This window comes from Sciurus vulgaris (genome assembly GCF_902686455.1).
Source record: "Sciurus vulgaris genome assembly, chromosome: 1".
Taxonomy (NCBI): Eukaryota; Metazoa; Chordata; class Mammalia; order Rodentia; family Sciuridae; genus Sciurus; species Sciurus vulgaris.
Window position 1 is genome coordinate 54,136,635 of NC_136461.1, and position 18,527 is coordinate 54,155,161.

General features: G+C 36.6%; 1 protein-coding gene across 5 annotated transcripts in view; it reads left to right on the forward strand.

Moving 5' to 3' along the window:
• Positions 1–18,527, forward strand: part of LEPR (leptin receptor) — a 124,119-nt gene that overhangs the window by 49,986 nt on the left and 55,606 nt on the right. For all 5 annotated transcript variants that reach the window (XM_079129662.1, XM_079129663.1, XM_079129665.1 and 2 more), the window contains one exon: positions 64–187. In XM_079129662.1, coding sequence (XP_078985788.1) covers positions 64–187 — 124 coding nt within the window. The remainder of the gene's footprint in view (positions 1–63; positions 188–18,527) is intronic.

The window sequence follows — 18,527 nt, forward strand, 5'->3', positions numbered from 1 at the left end:
CTTCTCTTTCACTGAGTTTTTCAGAATGTTTTTCAGATTTAATGTAGTTTATTTTTAATTCAGGTGCAAACTGGAACATACAGTGCTGGATGAAAGGGGACTTGAAACTATTCATTTGTTATATGGAGCCATTATTTAAGAATTCTTTCAAGAATTATGACCTTAAAGTTCATCTTTTTTATGTTCTGTAAGTACCAAATAAATTCATTTGGCCATTTCTACAACACAGTTTTTTTTTTTTTCTTTTTTTCTTTCTGAAATCCAATAGTTTCTATCCACAAAGTGCATCATGGAACCTCTCCCATCCCTACCTTTCCTTTAACAGCTAAACATTTATAGAGAGTGTTTTTGCATATTTTTTCTTTTTAAATGCAGCATTCTTTGCCATTAGATTTCCTTTTGCTCTTCCTCTTGATTCAGGTGGCAAGATACTACAGATATGGATAAGTATATAATTTGAAAGAAATGTGAACTCAATTCAGGGGTCCTAGATATTTAAGTAGAAAAGGGAAAAACTTATTTTGTGTTTCTTCTTCAGTTACATTTTTTCATATGTGACATTTTTTTGTTAACTTAAAAATACAAATACTTTATTTGTGCTAGGCAGAGAGTCAAAAAAGTGGTTTGAAACAGTCATGTACTTATAATTCTATGAGGTAAGATATTCAAGGTTTCTTATAGCTCCAATAATAATATACACTCTTAATTTTAACTATTTAAATTTTTTCTCATTCATTTTTTTTTTTGGGGGGGTGCTGGGGATCAAACCCAGGGCCTTGTGCTTATAAGGCAAGCACTCTACCAACTGTGCTATCTCCCCAGCCCCTCATTCATTCTTTTATTTGGGACTTAAAGAGAGACTTGACTCCTTTAGTACTGTAGTTATTGAGACGTATCAGCACTGAGTGCTGATATGCTAAAATCTGTCCATAGGAAGACAGTGGAGACATAGAGCATTGGTTACTCTGGGAGGAGGGGAGGTGGTGAGTCATTGCTTGATAGATACAGAGTTTTAGTTTGAGAAGATGAAAAGAGTTCCTGAGTCACATGGTGGTGAAGGTTGCACAACAGCATGAATGTACCTGATGTCACTGAATTCTACACTCAAAGTAGTTATAGTGGCAAATTTTGTGTTGTCTATTTTACCGTAATAAAAAGTTTTAAAAAGAAACGTAAAGACATATTAGAATATAAAGATGAATAGTTATGACTCTGCCTTTGGGCTAGTGGTTGGGACAGAGATGCACAAAGTTTCAGTCTCAGTGATTTCTTAGATGTGCTTGGTGGGCACATGCTGCTTTGGCAACCCTTGATTCTTGTCAGGCATCCAGTCCAACTGGTGAGAAAAGAGAGGAGGGAGGTTGTCTAAGGAAGGATACAGCTGAGTTGAATACTTAGGCGTAAATAAGAGCTAACAAGAGCATGTGCAGGCAGTGTAGTGTTTTGCAGATATCAGCATTATGTGAAAAACTTCATGAAAATTTAAGTTAGGTAGCTCCACCCCAGAACTAGTGAGTTCACAATTTTCAGGGTGGGGCCCATTAATCCTTATTTTAACAAGCCCTTTAGATGATTCTGTCAGAACTCAGGATTGAGAGTCCCTGGTATAGAGGTTGATATGATAGATTTTGGAGTCATACTACCAGGTCATACCACTTAGTAAAGTACACACATAGTACTAACCATGCTGTTGAAATTAACTCAATGAAAATGTTTACATAAATGCATAAAATTATTTGTTCAATGAATAAAAAAATACTTCTAAATTTTTTTTGCCAGTTTACCCTCCTTTGATGTCTTAATTAGCCAGAAATTATTAATAAAGTAATAATATTTTCTAGAAGTGGTCAGTGGTCAAATAGAGCAGAAAGGCCCCATAAAGTCAGAATTGTATCTATGGACTTGACCATGTAGAAGTAATGGGTACTGTTATGGTTTAGATGTGAGATATTCCCCACAAGCTCATGTGTTAGATAGTGCAAGAAGGTTTAGAGACTTCATGATTGGGTTATGAGAGCCTTAACCTAATCAGTTCCTCAGGCTCTTGATGAGAGACTTTGAGAGCTGGAAGTTACATACTCAAGGACGGGATATGAGATGGCTGGTGGAGGAGGTGTCTCTGAGGGGGCATACCATGGCATGTTCTGAGGATGTGGAAAAACACCTGGTCACTGGAGCTGCCTGCTGCTGCCTAGGTGGGAAACCTTTGCTAGGCAATGCTTTTCAAGAATGGGAAGCAAAACAGGAAGGCCCTGGTTCTGTGTTCCTCTACTAGCCTTCAAATCTTTTTCCAGGACCCCCATTGGAAGTTCTTTTTAATAAGAAGCTAGGTAGTTGTTTATTGTGGTTTGCAGACTTCTAGCCCCAGCCTGGCAAAAACAAAGGATAGGGTGGCTTTGAAGCTGAGAGGCAGCAACTTCATCACCAGCACAGTCCACCCTTTGGCTCCTTAGCATGCACTCTCCAGTCTCTATATTCTTGAGTTTTTCTACAACTTTTCTATAATTCATGCTTTCATCTAGTAAGATGCAACTACACTTTAAACAAAAGGAGACTTTCCTGTGTCTTCCTCAAGTGCATGCCCCTTTTGTCATTGTATACATTTCCTTTTTCCTTCCTTCCTTCCCTCCTTCTTTCTTTTCTTTTCTTTTCTTTTTTCTTTTCTTTTCTTTTCTTTTCTTTTCTTTTCTTTTCTTTTCTTTTCTTTTCTTTTCTTTTCTTTTCTTTTCTTTTCTTTTCTTTTCTTTTCTTTTCTTTTCTTTTCTTTTCTTTTCTTTCTGTCCTGGGGATTAAATGCAGGTACACTGTGCCCCTGAGCTACATATCCTCCTGCCTCAGCCTCCCAAGTTGTTAGAATTACAGGCATGCCATTTCAGGGCAATATTTGTGATATTGATCTCTGGGCAACATTAATTGCTTCTCATATTCAGTCACAGTCCTACCTGAAAAAATATTCTAGAAGCTAAATTATAAAATTAACACCACCAAAAATCCTCATATAAAATAATGAGGAGGAGGTTGAGAAGAAATTAGGTAATGTAATATATTGTACACACATATGTACAGAAGCATACTGTAGTTCAAGGGTGAATAGTGTCTTAGTCCATTTTCTGCTGCTACAGCAGAATACCACAGACTGTGTAATTAGTAAAGGAAATTTCTTTCTCACAGTTGGTAAGGTGGGAAATCCAAAATCAAGGGGCTGCACCGGGTAGAGGCAGATCACATGGTGAGACGGTAAGAGACAAGAGAGTGATCAAGCTCGATTCTATGACAAAGCCACTCCTGTGATAATGGCATTAATTCATTCATGACGGTGAAGCCCTCATAACCTAATCACTTCTTAAAGGACTCACATCTTAATAGCATCACAGTGGCAATTAATTTCAAAGTGAGTTTTGGAGGAACTTTCAAATCATAGCAATAGTTAAAGGATGGGAAAGCATGAGATTTTTCCTAGTCTGTAGAAAATGACCTAGCAGGAAGAGAAAATTTGAAGATATGGTAGAAGGCAACCCATTGAAGATGTATTATAGAGAGTGAGTAATTGAAAGGTAACATCCAGAGAAAGACCACAAATGTAGTTGGGTCTTAAAATGAAGGAGGCTGTTTTGGTTAGCTTTCTGTCTCTGTGACAGAATACCTGAGATAATAAATTGATAAGGAGGAGACATTTATTTTGGCTGGCAGTTAACAAGATTTCAGTTCATGGTTGCTTGTCTTTGTTACTTTGAGGCCTGTGGTGAGACAGAGCATCATGATGGGATGATGCTCTCACGGTGGAGCAAAGCTGCTTGCCTCATGGTAGCTGGAAAAAGAGAGAGGAGGAGAGAGAGGAGAGAGGAAGGGGCCAGGGTCCTTATACCCGCTTTGAAGGCATGCTTCCCGCAATCTAACTTCCTTCCACAAGGCCCCATTTTCTAAAGCTGCCACCACCTCCCAACAGTGCCACAGGTTGGCAACCAAGCCTTAAACACAATGACCTTTGAGGAACATTTAAGATCCATACTGTAATAGATTCATTTCAACTAGTTAAGTCAAGCACTGTGGTAGATGAAGACATATTTTAGATTTGGGGCAGAAATTTTACGAAATAGTACACTCCTACAATGAGTCTAATGCTTTGGATGGTGACCAAATGCTAGTGCCTAAACTGGAGAATTTCAAATCTTACCAGAAGGCTAGGGCAGTGTGCTCAGTTTTAAAGTTATGTGAACATGTGTAAGGATTTATATATAAATATATATGCCTCAGAGCATTAAAACTTTGCACAGTAACTTAACTATACCTGAGAATTTTAACTTTAGTCAACTAAACATTTATTTGTTTATTTATCTAAATGGTAGAACCCAGAAAAATGAGAAAATTGTGATAAATTAATGAGTTTTTAAAAGTCACTTATTTGACAGTTTCAACAGATTCTTTTGCCTGCTTTTAGACTCAGTTTTCAAAAATTATTATTATTATGCTCATTCACATTTCTGGCAGTTTGAGAACCATTCTCTCAATTCGTTGTGCCACATTATACTCTCTGTGATTTGGTTAATGTGTCCATTGTATCAATTATCACATGCTACTTCTGCCTTGACTTCTGTTTTTATGTGCTTCTTTAGGCCGTATAGCTCCAAATAATTTAAGTAAACTTCTTCAGATCAAAATGAAGAATTGGTCAATATAACAAGTGAGATCTCCATTGAAGGGAAAATCCATCATGGTGGTTACTACTGAAGTTTTCAATCATGTCTCCTTTTCTGGACATTAGGGAATTCATGAGGGAAATCTTTCTTAGCCTTCTATGTGTAAAAAAGTATATTGTTTTAAGAAGCGACAAACCTAATGTTGATAAGGGATTTTAAACCCTGTATATTCGTCTGCTAAGAGAAAGCATTGTTTGAGCTCAGATATTAATGTTTGTCAGAGAATCTGAAGACGGACACCCTAGAAGTGGGATATTTTATCTGAGACCTAGGAAGGAAATCCTCTGGTTCCTTTATAAGGTGCCTGCTGTGTCTACCCGTCGCTGAGCTGAGTGTGGGGAACACCATTCAACAGCCTAGGCTCCATCCTGGCTCTTGTGGAGTTAATGGGGTTGTAAAAACAAGATATAAGAGCCAAGTAGAAAAATACTGTGATATAATAAATTCAGGGACTTTTGGAAATGTACTTAGGAACATCCAACCCAGTTCAGAGTGGGCAGAGGAGAATGAGCCAAAGAGAGAAGAGAACATTCTCAAAGGCCCAGAGTTACATATGGCATGTTTGAGGGCTGGAAATGTTGAATGTGCTTGGGCAGGGAGTGGAGAGAGGTCAGGGCAGATCATGAGGATCCGGGCAGACTGTGTCCATGAGTTTGGACTTTTGTAATTACTAACATCTACTTTGCTTTGTTTTTTCACAATAACTATCAGCATTCTTAGTGATTTTAGCATCCTGGTGGATGATCTCCAACTCCTTAAATGCTTTTGGTATTGTGTTTTTGCCTCACCTAGTTTGCCCATTCTCTGGACATATTTTAGACTTTGTCATTGCTGATGATCTTGTTCTTTCTGTAATCTCAGTTTTGAGAGCCCCACTCTTAGACTGCTCTCCCTTAACCCCTCTTGTTAGTCATTACCTTTGTTACCTAATTCCAGGGATAATTCCCCGTGGTTCCTGGCTTGACCTTCTGGGCGATTTGTTCTGGACTGAGCCACCCTCTTGGAAGGTAGCACATATTTGTCTCTGAGCACTTTTCTCAGCCTGCCTGTTGTCAGTGCATTTTGGGGGAGCTCGGTGGCTTTTTTCCATTTTATATGGTCTTTGATTTTAGTCTTTATGTTAAGGGCATTTCTGCTAATTTAATTCTCTCACAGAACCACATAGACCTCCTGTGAAACTTCCTGGGATTGACTCCACTCAGTTATTGGAATTATCTCCCTGAGATAAGCCCTTCTCTGCCTTTTCTTTTTAATCTTTGCTCAGAAGCCATTTCTTACTTTTAACCCACGTGCAATTGGGAAAGGCTCTGCGCTTCAAAACTGTCAGTTCCTGGTTCCTTTTGTCTAACAGCCCTTTCCTCAGTGCTTGTCTCTCCTCTTTCAGCAAGTAGAGACTGAGGGGCCTGCTTGCTTGGAAACCCCCATAAAGATGTCACTCCATCAGGAGGCGTATTCTGTGCTTTCCACATAACCGTGATGCAAGTGGTGTCCCTAAACTCTGTCACTACTCAAGAAAGATCCCCTTTCTTCCAGTTTCTATAATATGCTTCTCATGTCCTTTTTGCCTTCACTGGAAGTATCCTTAAAGTCTAGATCCATTTTTTTAAAAAAAAAATTATTTAAAAAAACATTCTGTCATTTATTTTCTTTTCTCCCATCTCTTAATTGGTGCATTATAGTTGTACGTAATGGTGGGATACATGGTTACATGTTCGTATATGCACACAATATAACAATATAATTTGACCAATATCATTCCCCCAGAATTTCCTCTTAAAGTCTAGATTCCTACTAACAGTCTGTTCAAAACCACTTAGATTTTCCTTGCTGTTTCTTCAGATCCTTCTTGTCTCTGTGTGCTGCCTGGTTCCAAAGCCACTCTTACATTTTTAGGTATTTCTTATGAGTAGAGGGAAGGAAACTGGGAGAGGAGAAGGAGGGAGGGAAAGGGCAAATACAGGGGACTGAGTTAGAGCAAATTATATTCCATGCTTTTATAATTATGTTGAAATGAATCTAATTTATGTGTAACTAAAAAGAACCAATAAAAAGGAAAACGAACCCTTTGTGGTTTAAAACAACATTTATTGGCTTCCTGGACCAGAAATCTGGGTGCAGTTTAGCTGGGTGCATCTGCCTTGAGGTCTCTTGCAAGTCTGCCACGCGGGTGTCAGTCACCAGGACTGGGGGCAGGAATGCAGTTCAGGAGGATCAGCTTCTGAGCTCACTCCTGAGCTTCCAGGTTCCCTCTGGGATGTTAGACAGAGGGAATTAGCTCCCTCTGGCTGTCGCACCTTGTCGCTTGGATCTCTCCAATGGGTCACCTTACTACAGAGCAGCTGACTTCCCTGAGAGTGAGTCCCAGAAACTCATCGATGACTTTGCCTTTAGTTTTCACAGAAAACAGTAGTCAGTGGAGGCTCTCTAATGATTACTTTTCTTACCCAGATTTACCAGGCTACCTCATTAGTGCCTGTGACTTTGCCTTCTCTCCTTTTACTGTGAATGAGTTCTCTGTGTTCTTGTCTGTCGCCTATTGAGAGTCTTTATTCTTGCCGTTATTTTTGCCACTATCCTCTCTCTTTCCTGAGTTGTTAAGTTTCCATCTCAGCTGATGGACATGCAACAGTAATTCCTATTTAAAATATAAATTCCTTGACCATACATTTCCAGCTGGTATCCACTGTTTCACTACTCCTTTTAAAGAAGACAAGTTTTGATCTGTGCAAATACATCATCTCTTCAAAAGGTAATGTATACATCAATATAAATGACTGTGGTCTTCAGGGAATAAATGGATCTGGAATTCTACTGTCTTGAACAGCTAGAACACTGGGTAAAATTTTTTTCAGACATTAGACAAAGGCAGAACAAAACTGTGATTCCTGAGTGAAGGGGACAAAATAAGTTGGGTTCTCTGGAGTGGAGGCAGCTTCCAGAATGTGGCACAGGGCTGGGTCTAGCAGTATTGATGAATTGAGCAGACAGAAAAAGGAATTCAGAGTGCAAGGGGGCTCAAATTCATATATGTACACAGAAATTTGCAGTGGGGGCCCTTTGACTTACTGTTTGAATACCAGTGTGCTCATGATCTTGGAACTTGTAGAAAGGGAATATTCCCAGAAGTCATACAGGACTGAGAATCCATCCCTCTCTTCCTGCCTGCCTGCTTGCCTGCCTGTGTACCTATTAGGTTGGACTCATGGATTTTTATTTTATGGGCTATAAATTTGTACTGTCATTATTTAATTACTCAGATTGACCTGTATTTGGCCTGTGGGAGCCTACTTAAGCTGATTTCTGTGTTCTTTCATTTTGTGTCCATCATTTTTATTTTTTAGACCTTCCCTATTTTCCAGCATTATAGAATGATCCAGGTTGATCTTACATTTTTCCTGGTATAGCACTGGAATCAGCCTTTTCTCCAGGGAACCCCTGGTTTTTGTTATTGCAGAAAGGTATCTTGAAATGAGTGTCTGGAGGCTAGTGCTCATTGTTAGTGAGTTGACTTTGTTTCTAGCCCTTTCACCAAGGACATAAAACTAGTGATATGTATGTACATATGTAATATACACACAAGTCCAAAACCACAGGGCCCATTTCTTTCTCTCTCTCTTAACTTCCTTCTCCAGCAGTGAGAAACCTGACTTCCCCTTTCCACAGTACATAGTCATGTATTAGTTATTTATTTAGCTCTAGAGTACACATAAGGTAGTTTTGGAATGGCTAACTCATATCACTGTGAAAAAGAAACATACCAAACAGAGTACAATAATGTTTACACTCATTTGTCTTTGCTAAGGCTAAAGGTTACATGGTCAAAATATTTTGTTCCAAAGTTAATCAGAATAGGTCTTCTCCCTCCCTTCCGTGTGGTTATATTATTAACTTGATGGATTGATGGGTTCATTTATTTCTGTTTTCATTCTTCTTCTACTTCTTAAAAATTGTCCTCCTCTCATCCTTGTTGATTTTCCATTTGCTTGGTTGTATCTTAGATGAAACAATGTCTTGTGTTTTACAAAATGCTTCATGAGCTATCTCCTTGAAAAGATTTATCCAGGTCGTTCCTCACTTTTGCCCCATTCAGTAGGTCTGAGGTGAAGCTTGATTGTTTGCAATAAAAAAAAACAAAAACAAAAACCAGAATCCTTAGTCCCAAACTTACTGAATTCCTCAGGAAAGGTCTAGGAATTTAGTTTAACGGGTGCCTCAGGTGATTTTAATGATGAGCCCAGTTTGAGACACCAACCTGGTCTATCAGTTGCTTATCCTTGGGATAAGCAAGGTAAATTGGATAACATTTTGATAATAATCCCCAGCATGAGATTGAAAATAAGTGACTTGATTAAATAATTTACAAAGCTAATACTGTGTAGGTATTCTAATCCTTCTTCACTGGTTTTTGCCTATTATGTTTTGCCATCAGTTTATGTAACAATGAAGAACTTAGGTGGCACCCCTTTGGTATTATTTCTGTCATAACCTAGTGTAGATTAGTGGAGAAGTTTTAACATATTCACAGAGAAATTTGGGAGGAAGAAAAACTGGATCAACGGTCAGAGGACAGAGCGTACTTTCTATAAACCATATATAGCTATCTAAACACTTATCTCTCTAATTTCTGAGTAGAAAAATTTCCCAAAAGGAAAATTTGCAGAGAAACCAAATTTAGAATTCATTTGACAGATGTTTTTATATCATTTTCACCTTCAGGTAAAGTTCTTTCATTCACATCCATCAAGGGATGAAATAAACAGTGGTGTGTGTGTGTGTGTGTGTGTGTGTGTGTGTGTGTGTGTGTAGGTGTGTTGGCAAGGCATAAAAGACTTTGTTGCATACAAAATTTCCAAGAATTACAAAAATGCTGAAGATTTAGTTCTTTTAATTCAGGTATATCTCCTCTGTGTTTTATAATATGGATGATTCTTTTATTCATATGTTTTAAAATCACCAAACATTTTAGACTGTCGTTTGATATCCCTGAAGTCTTAAAAGTCATTTGGAAGGTGAATGTTCTTAAGTTCTTTTGTTAACTTGGTCATGTAACAAGGCTAGTTCTAGGTCTTACACAGACTTGTAAGAACTCTCATGTATATGAGAAATAGGTGGTATTTTCCTCAAAGAACAAATAATGTTTATGGAAACATTAACATAATTCAGATTATGGTTATTCTTTAGCTGTGGAACTAATGTCTTATTGACCCTAAATAAAATGGCAGTGAGATTTATCTTGTGATCATAAGGTACGTAATGGGTACAATGAAATGACACTGAACATGGAAGCATAAGACTTCAGTTGAGTTCCAGTTCTGTTCTCTCCCTGGACCTCAGTTTCCTAACCTTTAAAGCAGATACAGTTACCTTAATGTAGGACAGATGAGGCTGAACACACAAAGAATTTTCAGGAAGCAGGTTTATTGGCTGCAGCAGTCCAGAGGGGTTAATGCCTAAAAATCTCTGGACTCTGAGTCTGGAAATTCTTTTAGATTTATGCTCAGTGAGGTGGTTACTTGACAGTGGGTGGGTACGTAACAGTTAACCTTTGTCCCATATTTTAGGTCAGACAGAGGTTTCACAAGTTTTTACCAAGGAAAACAGTAACTTGTGTACAGCAAGGTCTCTTGAGACAGTCTCTCACACCTTTTGCTTACAAACCTGGCGTTTACAAAAAAGAGGAAGTTTCAAACCACATTGAGCTCTCTGCAGAAATTCTGTGAAATCCTACGGACACTGTAAAATCTTGCTGACAAGAAGCTTAATTATGGTGGGGATCCCTGGAAAAGCTTAATTATGGTGGATCTTTTAGGGACTACTTCAACCTGATAAGGTGGTTTGAAAACTTGGATTAAACAATGTTCCTAGAAGTGTTTCATGTAAATTATAATAATGAAATTCGACAATATTTTGAGTAAATTTCTCTATTTTTGTCCTTTGCTCATCAAGAATTCATCAACAATGAGTAAAAAATGTTTTGGGACTAAATCTGGGGTGGGCAAATTTTTTTCTTAAAGGAACAGATAGCAAATATTTTTGACTTTGTAGACCATAATGTCTGTCATAAGCATTTAACTCTGTCCTTGTACACACCCAGTAATGGTTACTATGTAAATAAATTAATTTGACTACATTTATGGATGCTGAAACTTGAACTTCATATAATTTCCATGTATCACCACACATCTTTTTTTTTTTTTTTTAACTTTTGAAAATGTAGGAAACCATTCTTAAGCTTACAGGCTGTACAAAAACAGACAGAAAACTGGATTTGGCCTGTGGGCTCTAGTTTGCTGATCCCTACCTTAGAACGTTTAGAAATTAGTTTTAGATTGAATTCTTATGATATCATAATGAAGTTTTCTGTTGCAGTGATTTGGAAAATTTCTGAAAGGAGCTGTGGCTTTTTTTTTTTTTTAAACAAATTATGACTTGCTTTAATATAAGTTCTTATAGTGTAGATACTACATGTAGTGGCTATTAAGGGTATATACTCTCTTGCATGATTTTTGTATGTATTAAAATTGCTACCATAGCTCAGTGATAGAGCATTTGCCTACCACGTGTGAGGCACTGGAGTCGATTCTCAGCATTGCATATAAATAAATAAATAAATAAATAAATAAATAAATAAATAAATAAATAGATAGATGATAAAGTTGCTACCAAAATGAAAAATAAATAGAAAACACAACAGCAATGGAGAAACTATAATTTGATAATCAGTTATTTTCTACAAATATCCACTGTATTTAGAAAAGGATGACATTGGGGAAACTATTTAAGTAAGATGATGTGATTCTAATTTTTTGTCTTAAAAAAGAAAAAAAATATGATTAGAATTTCCTATCCTTTGAAAATATTAGTAGAGACTATGTGTTTTATTTTGTGTTCAGTTCTAGTTTTGTCTTAAAATCTGGTCATTCTCCAGTTAGAATGGCAGTTATGAAGAACACAAATAATAAATATTGATGAGGATGTGGTACACTGATCCATTGTTGGTGGGACAGCAAATTAGTACAATTCACTTTGGAAAGCAGTAGGGAGATTTCTCAAAAGGCTAGGAATGGAACCATAAGACTGAGTTATCCCACTCCTCTGTATATATTCAAAAGGTCTAAAGTCAGTATACTATAGTGATACAGCCATTACAATGTTTATACAGCACAATTCAGAATAGCCAAGTTAAGGATCAGCCTAGGTGTCCCTTAATAGATGAATGGATAAAGAAAATATCAACCATAAAAAAGACCCAAATTATGTCATTTTTTGCTGGTAAATGGGTGGAACCAGAGATCACCATCCTAACTGAAATAAGATTCAGAAAGTCAAGGGTCAAATGTTTTCTCTGCTATGTGGAAGCTAGAAAGAAATAAGGAATTTTTTTAAAAGGGGATCTCATGAAAATAGAAGGGGATCAGTAGTGGAAGAGGATGGGGATTGAGGGAGAGGGAGGAGTGATGGGAAAGGGGAAGAACTGGAATGAAATTGATCAAACTGTGCTGTTTACATGTGTGAATGTACATGTGCTGTGTACATGTGTGAATATATCATGATAAATTTCACAATTCCATATCTATAATGTAGCAGTTAAAAAAATAATAGAAGGAAGACTGATAGAACAGAGAAAGGGAACCAGGGAGAGGAGGGAAGCAGGGGGATAGTACTGCAGATCGATATGGAGCAAATTATGTTATATGTATTTTTGAATATGTCAGAGTGAACCACACAATTATGTGTAACTATAGTGCATGAATATATAAACAAATAGAGGAGTTCTTTGTCAAAGAACATACCTTGCAGACATGTTTCTGACTTAAAATACCATAATATATTCAATTTGTTTATGCCATTTTTATAAAAACTTATAATATTTGAAAAACATCTAAAAGATTTAAAAAATTGTGTTTAACTAGTTTTATTTAAAAATGCAGGTAAAATTGAAAGCTGATTCAAAGCAATATTTTATGGTTTGTAGCCATTAAAAAAATCTTAAAAATACTTAATGTAATTATTTTCAGATTATTACAAATAACTTGTAAAGACAGATGGTGCAGGCATTTTTCTTGTTTTTACTGATTAAGAAAACTGAGGCTCACAATGTACTTGTCTGGATCTTATGGCCAATAAGTAAACAGAAGTAATTGAAATTTTAGGTCTCAGTGTTACTTTAGTGTACTTTCTAATTTAGTCTATATCCCTTATACCAGTAGACTTCCTTGCACATTAAAGCTCTATAAATATTGTTTCCTGATTGATTTTTTAAGTAATAAATTATTAATGATTTTGATCTCAGAAAACTTGAAACGATATCTATCATCATTGAAAATACTATTAGTGGGATGTGCCTAAGAAAGATAAGGGTACTTTCTTCATGCAAAGATTAGGGTACGTTTCTTCATGCTTTCTTTATATCTGAATGCTCATGTATATGCTAGTTTAAACAGTTTGTAAAACAACTTTTTCCAACTAAATTTTTACTGCTTTTATCATTAACCATGCTTTCCTTCCAAGATTTCTGAAAGCAGTGATCATCCCTAAATATTAATACTCTCTTCCTATCTCTGAGCTCCTTAAAAAGCAGAGTGGTTTGAATACAGGCAGTAGATATTTAAGGACAGAATAGGGTCGGTCACTCAGGTGAAATAGGGATTATGAGGCACTGTTACTCCTACGAGTACTTCCACTCCTAAATCTTCTCATTTACAAGGCAGATTAAAACAAAATCAAATAAATGAGATAGAATAACTTCTTCTGTCTCTGTTGCATGCTGTTATTCATTATCCTCTGAATTAAGTAGTCCTATACAACTAATTACCATTTTTTAAAGGTTAACCTACTTGTTTTAGTCAGCTTTTTCACTACTTCGACTAAAAGACCCAACCAGAACTAGGGGCTCACGGTTTCAAAGGTGTCAGTCCATAAGGGGCTGGCTCCATTCCTTGGGGCTCAAGGTGAGGCAGGACTTCATGGTGGAAGAGTGTGGCAGAGGGAAGAAGAGAAAGGGAGACTCCACTCTCCAGATGCAAAATACGTACCTCATAGTCACACCCCCCATGAACCACTTCTTCCAGTCACACCCCAACTGCCTCCTTAATTCACTGATAATGTTAAGGCTATAACCCAATAGTTTCTCCTCCAAATCTTGCATTGTCTTACATGTGAGCTTTTGGGGGACACCACATCTAAACCATAACGCTACTCATTTGAATATTTATAATGATAAAGTATTGCTTACAAAAACTTTCCTAAATTTTCTCTTTCCATTTTTGTAAATGGCTTTTCTGGGATACTATTGATATTTGATAAACTGTACATAAATAATACATTTAATAAGTATTGATAAATGAAACCACGCATAATACCATCACTATAATAAAAAAGGAATATATCATCAATGAAAAAATTTCTTCCGGCCCCTTGTCAATTCCACCCACCCTCTTACTCCTACCCTCCCCCTCTCCACCATCTCCAGGGAATGGCTGTTGTGATATCTGGCACCGTTACTTTACATTTTTTAGAATTTTATATAAATGCAATTACGTACTTTTGCATGATGGGATTATTATGAAATTCATTTATGTATATATCTACATTTTATTGCTGAGTAGCTTTCCATTATATTCCCTTTTTTTAGAGATATTTGAATTGGTTACTGTTTTTGGCTATTACAAATAAAGCTGCTATATATCTCCAAATTGATAGGTGCTTTCAGTTTTCTTGAAAGGAACATCTAGGAGTGGAGTTGTACATTCATGTGGCAGGTATATGTTTTTAACAATTTAAGAAATTGCCAGGCTGGGGTTGTGGCTCAGTGGTGGAGTGCTTGCCTAGCACATGTGAGGCCATGAAATATATATGGATATATATATATATATATATATATATATATTATATCTATATTAGATAAAATATATTTTCTTAATCTATTGCTTGTCCTTTTGTCATCATTCATAGTGCATTTCAAAGAACAGTTTTGAATTTTTATACAGCCCACTTTATTAATCTGTTCCTTTATGGATTTTGTTTTTGGTATTGTATCTAAGAAATTTTTAACCCAATGTCAACAAAGTTCTCCTGTGTTTTCTTCTAGATGTTTCATAGCTTTAGATTTTGTATTTAGGTTTATAATTCATTTAAAATTTATTTTTGTATCTGATGTGAGGTATTGACTGATGTTGTTTCTCTTCTTCCTTCTCCTTTTTTGAATATAGATATCCCTTTATGCTGGGACAGTTTATTGTGAAGATTATCCTTTCTTCACAGCATTGCTTTTTCTAACTTTGTAAAAAAAAAAAAATTTTGTTGTTCACACATGTATTTGGGTTCTATTCTGTTTCATTAATCTTTCCATTTTAACACAAATATCTCATTGGTCTTATTATTCCAGTTTTATAATGTCTTTTTTTTTTTTTTTTTTTTGCTGGAGTCTAAATAAAGTCATTTATTTGTCATTTTAACCCCCTCCCTGCCAGAGTCACTGGGGCTTCAGGCTGGTGAATCCTCCGTGGATGAGTTCTGTTGGAGACAGACTCCCTTCTGGGTTCCTGTTTTCCTCATGTTTCCGTAGCTCAGCTCTCCGGTGTCTTAAGAAGGAGGCTTGTGCGGATGCTCTGCGGGTCCTCACTCCCCCAGGGCATCGCTTCTGCTTCAGGGAACTCCATCTTACCCGGTTCCCAAAACGTCGAGCCAATGAACTGGATCTCCCAATGCACGGCAGCTGCACATGGCTCGGTCATCTCTGGTGCACAGGAGGCATCCACCAATGGGTGGGGACTGTTTCTTGAGTTTGTGACTCAGGTAGCTGATGTGCAGCTCAAAGGGAAGACCCCATAGGGGACTCTGAAGGCCAAAGGGAAAGTGGATCAAACACTAAGTGGACAGAGCGGGTGTGATCTCCTGCTCTCCCTTGTCGAGTTTGCAATAAGCCTGATGCCTATTTCAAGGTTATGTGGTTTCATAAAAATTAAATGGCATAATATTGGAGAAAAAGCCATGCTGATGAGCGTCATAGGAACAGAGAAATAGCTCCAATGACAGCCTACCGTGTGGGCGCTCAGCCGGCATCAAGTGCAGGGTGTCCCCAGACCAGCCAACCACAGCCTCTGGCCGCCACACTCTCCCTCTTCCACTCCCTACTGACGCCTCAGCCCAACGCAACCAGCCTTCTGTCCCCAGTAACTGCTCAGGCTTGGCCACCAGCACCTCCCCTCTGAGAGCATTCCACGGACCTTCCATCCCCTTATTCTCTGAGGTCTCTGCAACCACGATGCCCGGCCACTCACTTCCTGCCCCCGCCTTGCGGTGGTCTTGCTCTCCTGTGGTTTTTCCCCTATCCCACATGCGTTCCTACCCCACCTCCTGGGTTTCCCAGGGCTCCCCTGGGGCCTCCTTTCACCTTGGGATGGCCTCGGTCCCACCTGCACACCAATGACCTCCACCCAAGTCCCAGTCTTAAATAAGGTGGTGTTATCCCTCAAATACATTCTTCTATTTCAACATTGTTTTTGCTATTCTAGATCCTTTGTATTTTCCGTATGGATTTCCAATACATCTTGTCAATTTATAGAAAAATCTGCTGGGATTTTGATTTGCATTGCATTGAATCTATAGGTAAATTTCAGGAATGTTGACCTATTAGCATTAAGTCTCCCAACCTGTAAGCACAGTATCTCTTATTTTAGTTAAGTCTTAATAATTTCTTTCAAAATATTTTATAGTTTTCAATATATAGATCTTAAACATCTTTTAGCAAATGTTTCCCTAAGTAGTTCTATTTTTGATGTTATTGCAAATGGTATTTTAAAAAAAAATTCAATTTAATTAGTTTTCAGTGGCATAAAATTGCTCCAAATATTCCCTTATTATATTTTAATACCTGTAGGGTATGTAGTGATGTTATCGCCCTCATTTTTCATAGTATCAGTTTGTGTCTTTTAGTGTTTTTCCTCCTTGGCCTGGCTAAAAGTTCACCAATTTTGATCTCCTTAATCAGTTTTTATTTTTCTTGATCTTCGTCTGTTTTTTTTCTCTATTTCATTATATTCTAATCTCAAGATTAGATAAGGTAGAGACTAAAGTCATCATTTTGAGACCTTCATTTTTTTCTTATGTAAGCATATAGTTCACATTTTTTTGCATATCATTTATTGGTACACTGTAGTTATACATAATAGTTCCCATTTTTAGTGTTTTAAGTTTTCCTGGAACTATTGCTCTAAACAACACCTCATAGTTTTTAAAAATATCTTGTATGTTTAATTTTTATTTATTTAAATGAAAACTTCTTCTTTGACCTATGGGTTATTCTGGTTTGTTTTCAAATATTCAAGTCCTTTGCAAATATTTTTGTTATTGATTTCTGTTATTAATTCTGTTTTCGTATGACTTTTGAATCTTTTTAAAATTTATCGAGACTTGTTTTATGTTCCAGAATGTGTTCTGCCTTGGTAAACATTAGGTGTGCTCTTGAAAAGTGTGTATGTGTAGCTGCTCTTGAAATGTCTGCTGGGTCAAGTTGGTTGAAAATGTTGCTCAACTCTTTATCCTTAATGACTTCTGTCTACTTGTCATATTAATTATTGAAAGAATTATTGACATTTCTATCAATAACTATTAATCTGTTTCTCCCTGTGGTTCTACCAACCTTTTGCTTCATGTGCATTAAAAGTCTGTTATTTGGTACATAAATGTTTTGGACTATATCTTCTTGTGGTAATTTGAGCCCCACGTCCTTAGGACATGACCTTCTTGATCATGGTGATATTCATTGCTTTAGCTACTTTATCTTACAATGATGTAGCCATTCCAACTTGCTTTTGACTAATCTGATAATGCTATAACTTTTCCACCTGTTACCTTTTGTTGTGTTTTGTAATTAAATTCAATTTCTTGTTGGTCTTGCTGTTTCATCCAGTTTGATAATCATTGCCTTTAAGTGGAATGTTCATTTCTGAGTTCTATTCCATTTATATATATTTTAAGTATTTTTATTAGTTGTTGATGGATCTTTCTTTTATTTTCTTATTTATATGTGGTGCTGAGAATCAAACCCAGTGCCTCACACATGCTAGGCAAGTGCTCTACCACTGAGCCATAACCCCAGCCCTCCATTTATACTTAATGTAATTATTGAGATGTTTAGGCTTAAATCTTTTCATTTCTTTTCTCATATCATTTATTCTTTATTCCTTTCTCCTTTTTAATACCATCTTTTAGATTGATATTATTTTATGATTCTATTTTATCTCCTTTGTTTCTTGTTAGCTATAGCTTCTTGATTTATTATTTTGTGGTTACTTTAGGATTTATAATGTATATCTCAGCTTATTATAGTCTAAGTGATATAGTCTAAATGATATCACTTTATGTATAGTATAAGAACATCCCAATTTATACTTATATTTCTCTTCTTCTTTACCTGATATTAATGTTATATACTTCATTTCTGCCTATGGATAAACCCTACATTACAGGGCTGTTATTTATACTTTAAACATCTAATAAATAGTTATTCTTTCAGTGAAATTTAATTTCTTCCTGTGAAATCAGATCTCCATCTTCTATCATTTTATTTTTGCTAAAAGGACTTCCTTTAACACTCTTCTCATTCAGATTGTGATGATGGATTCTTTAAGCTTTGGCATGTCCAAAGGAAGCCTTCACTTTATATTTATTTTGAAAGATATTTTTGCTAGGTGTAGGTTTTAGGATTACAGCTTTTCTTTCCTTTTGGTACTTCACTTTTTTTTTTACATTTATTTTTCACTATCTTCTTATTGATGTTATTTCTGACAATCTGCTGTAATCCTTATCTTTGTTTTTCTGAAATAA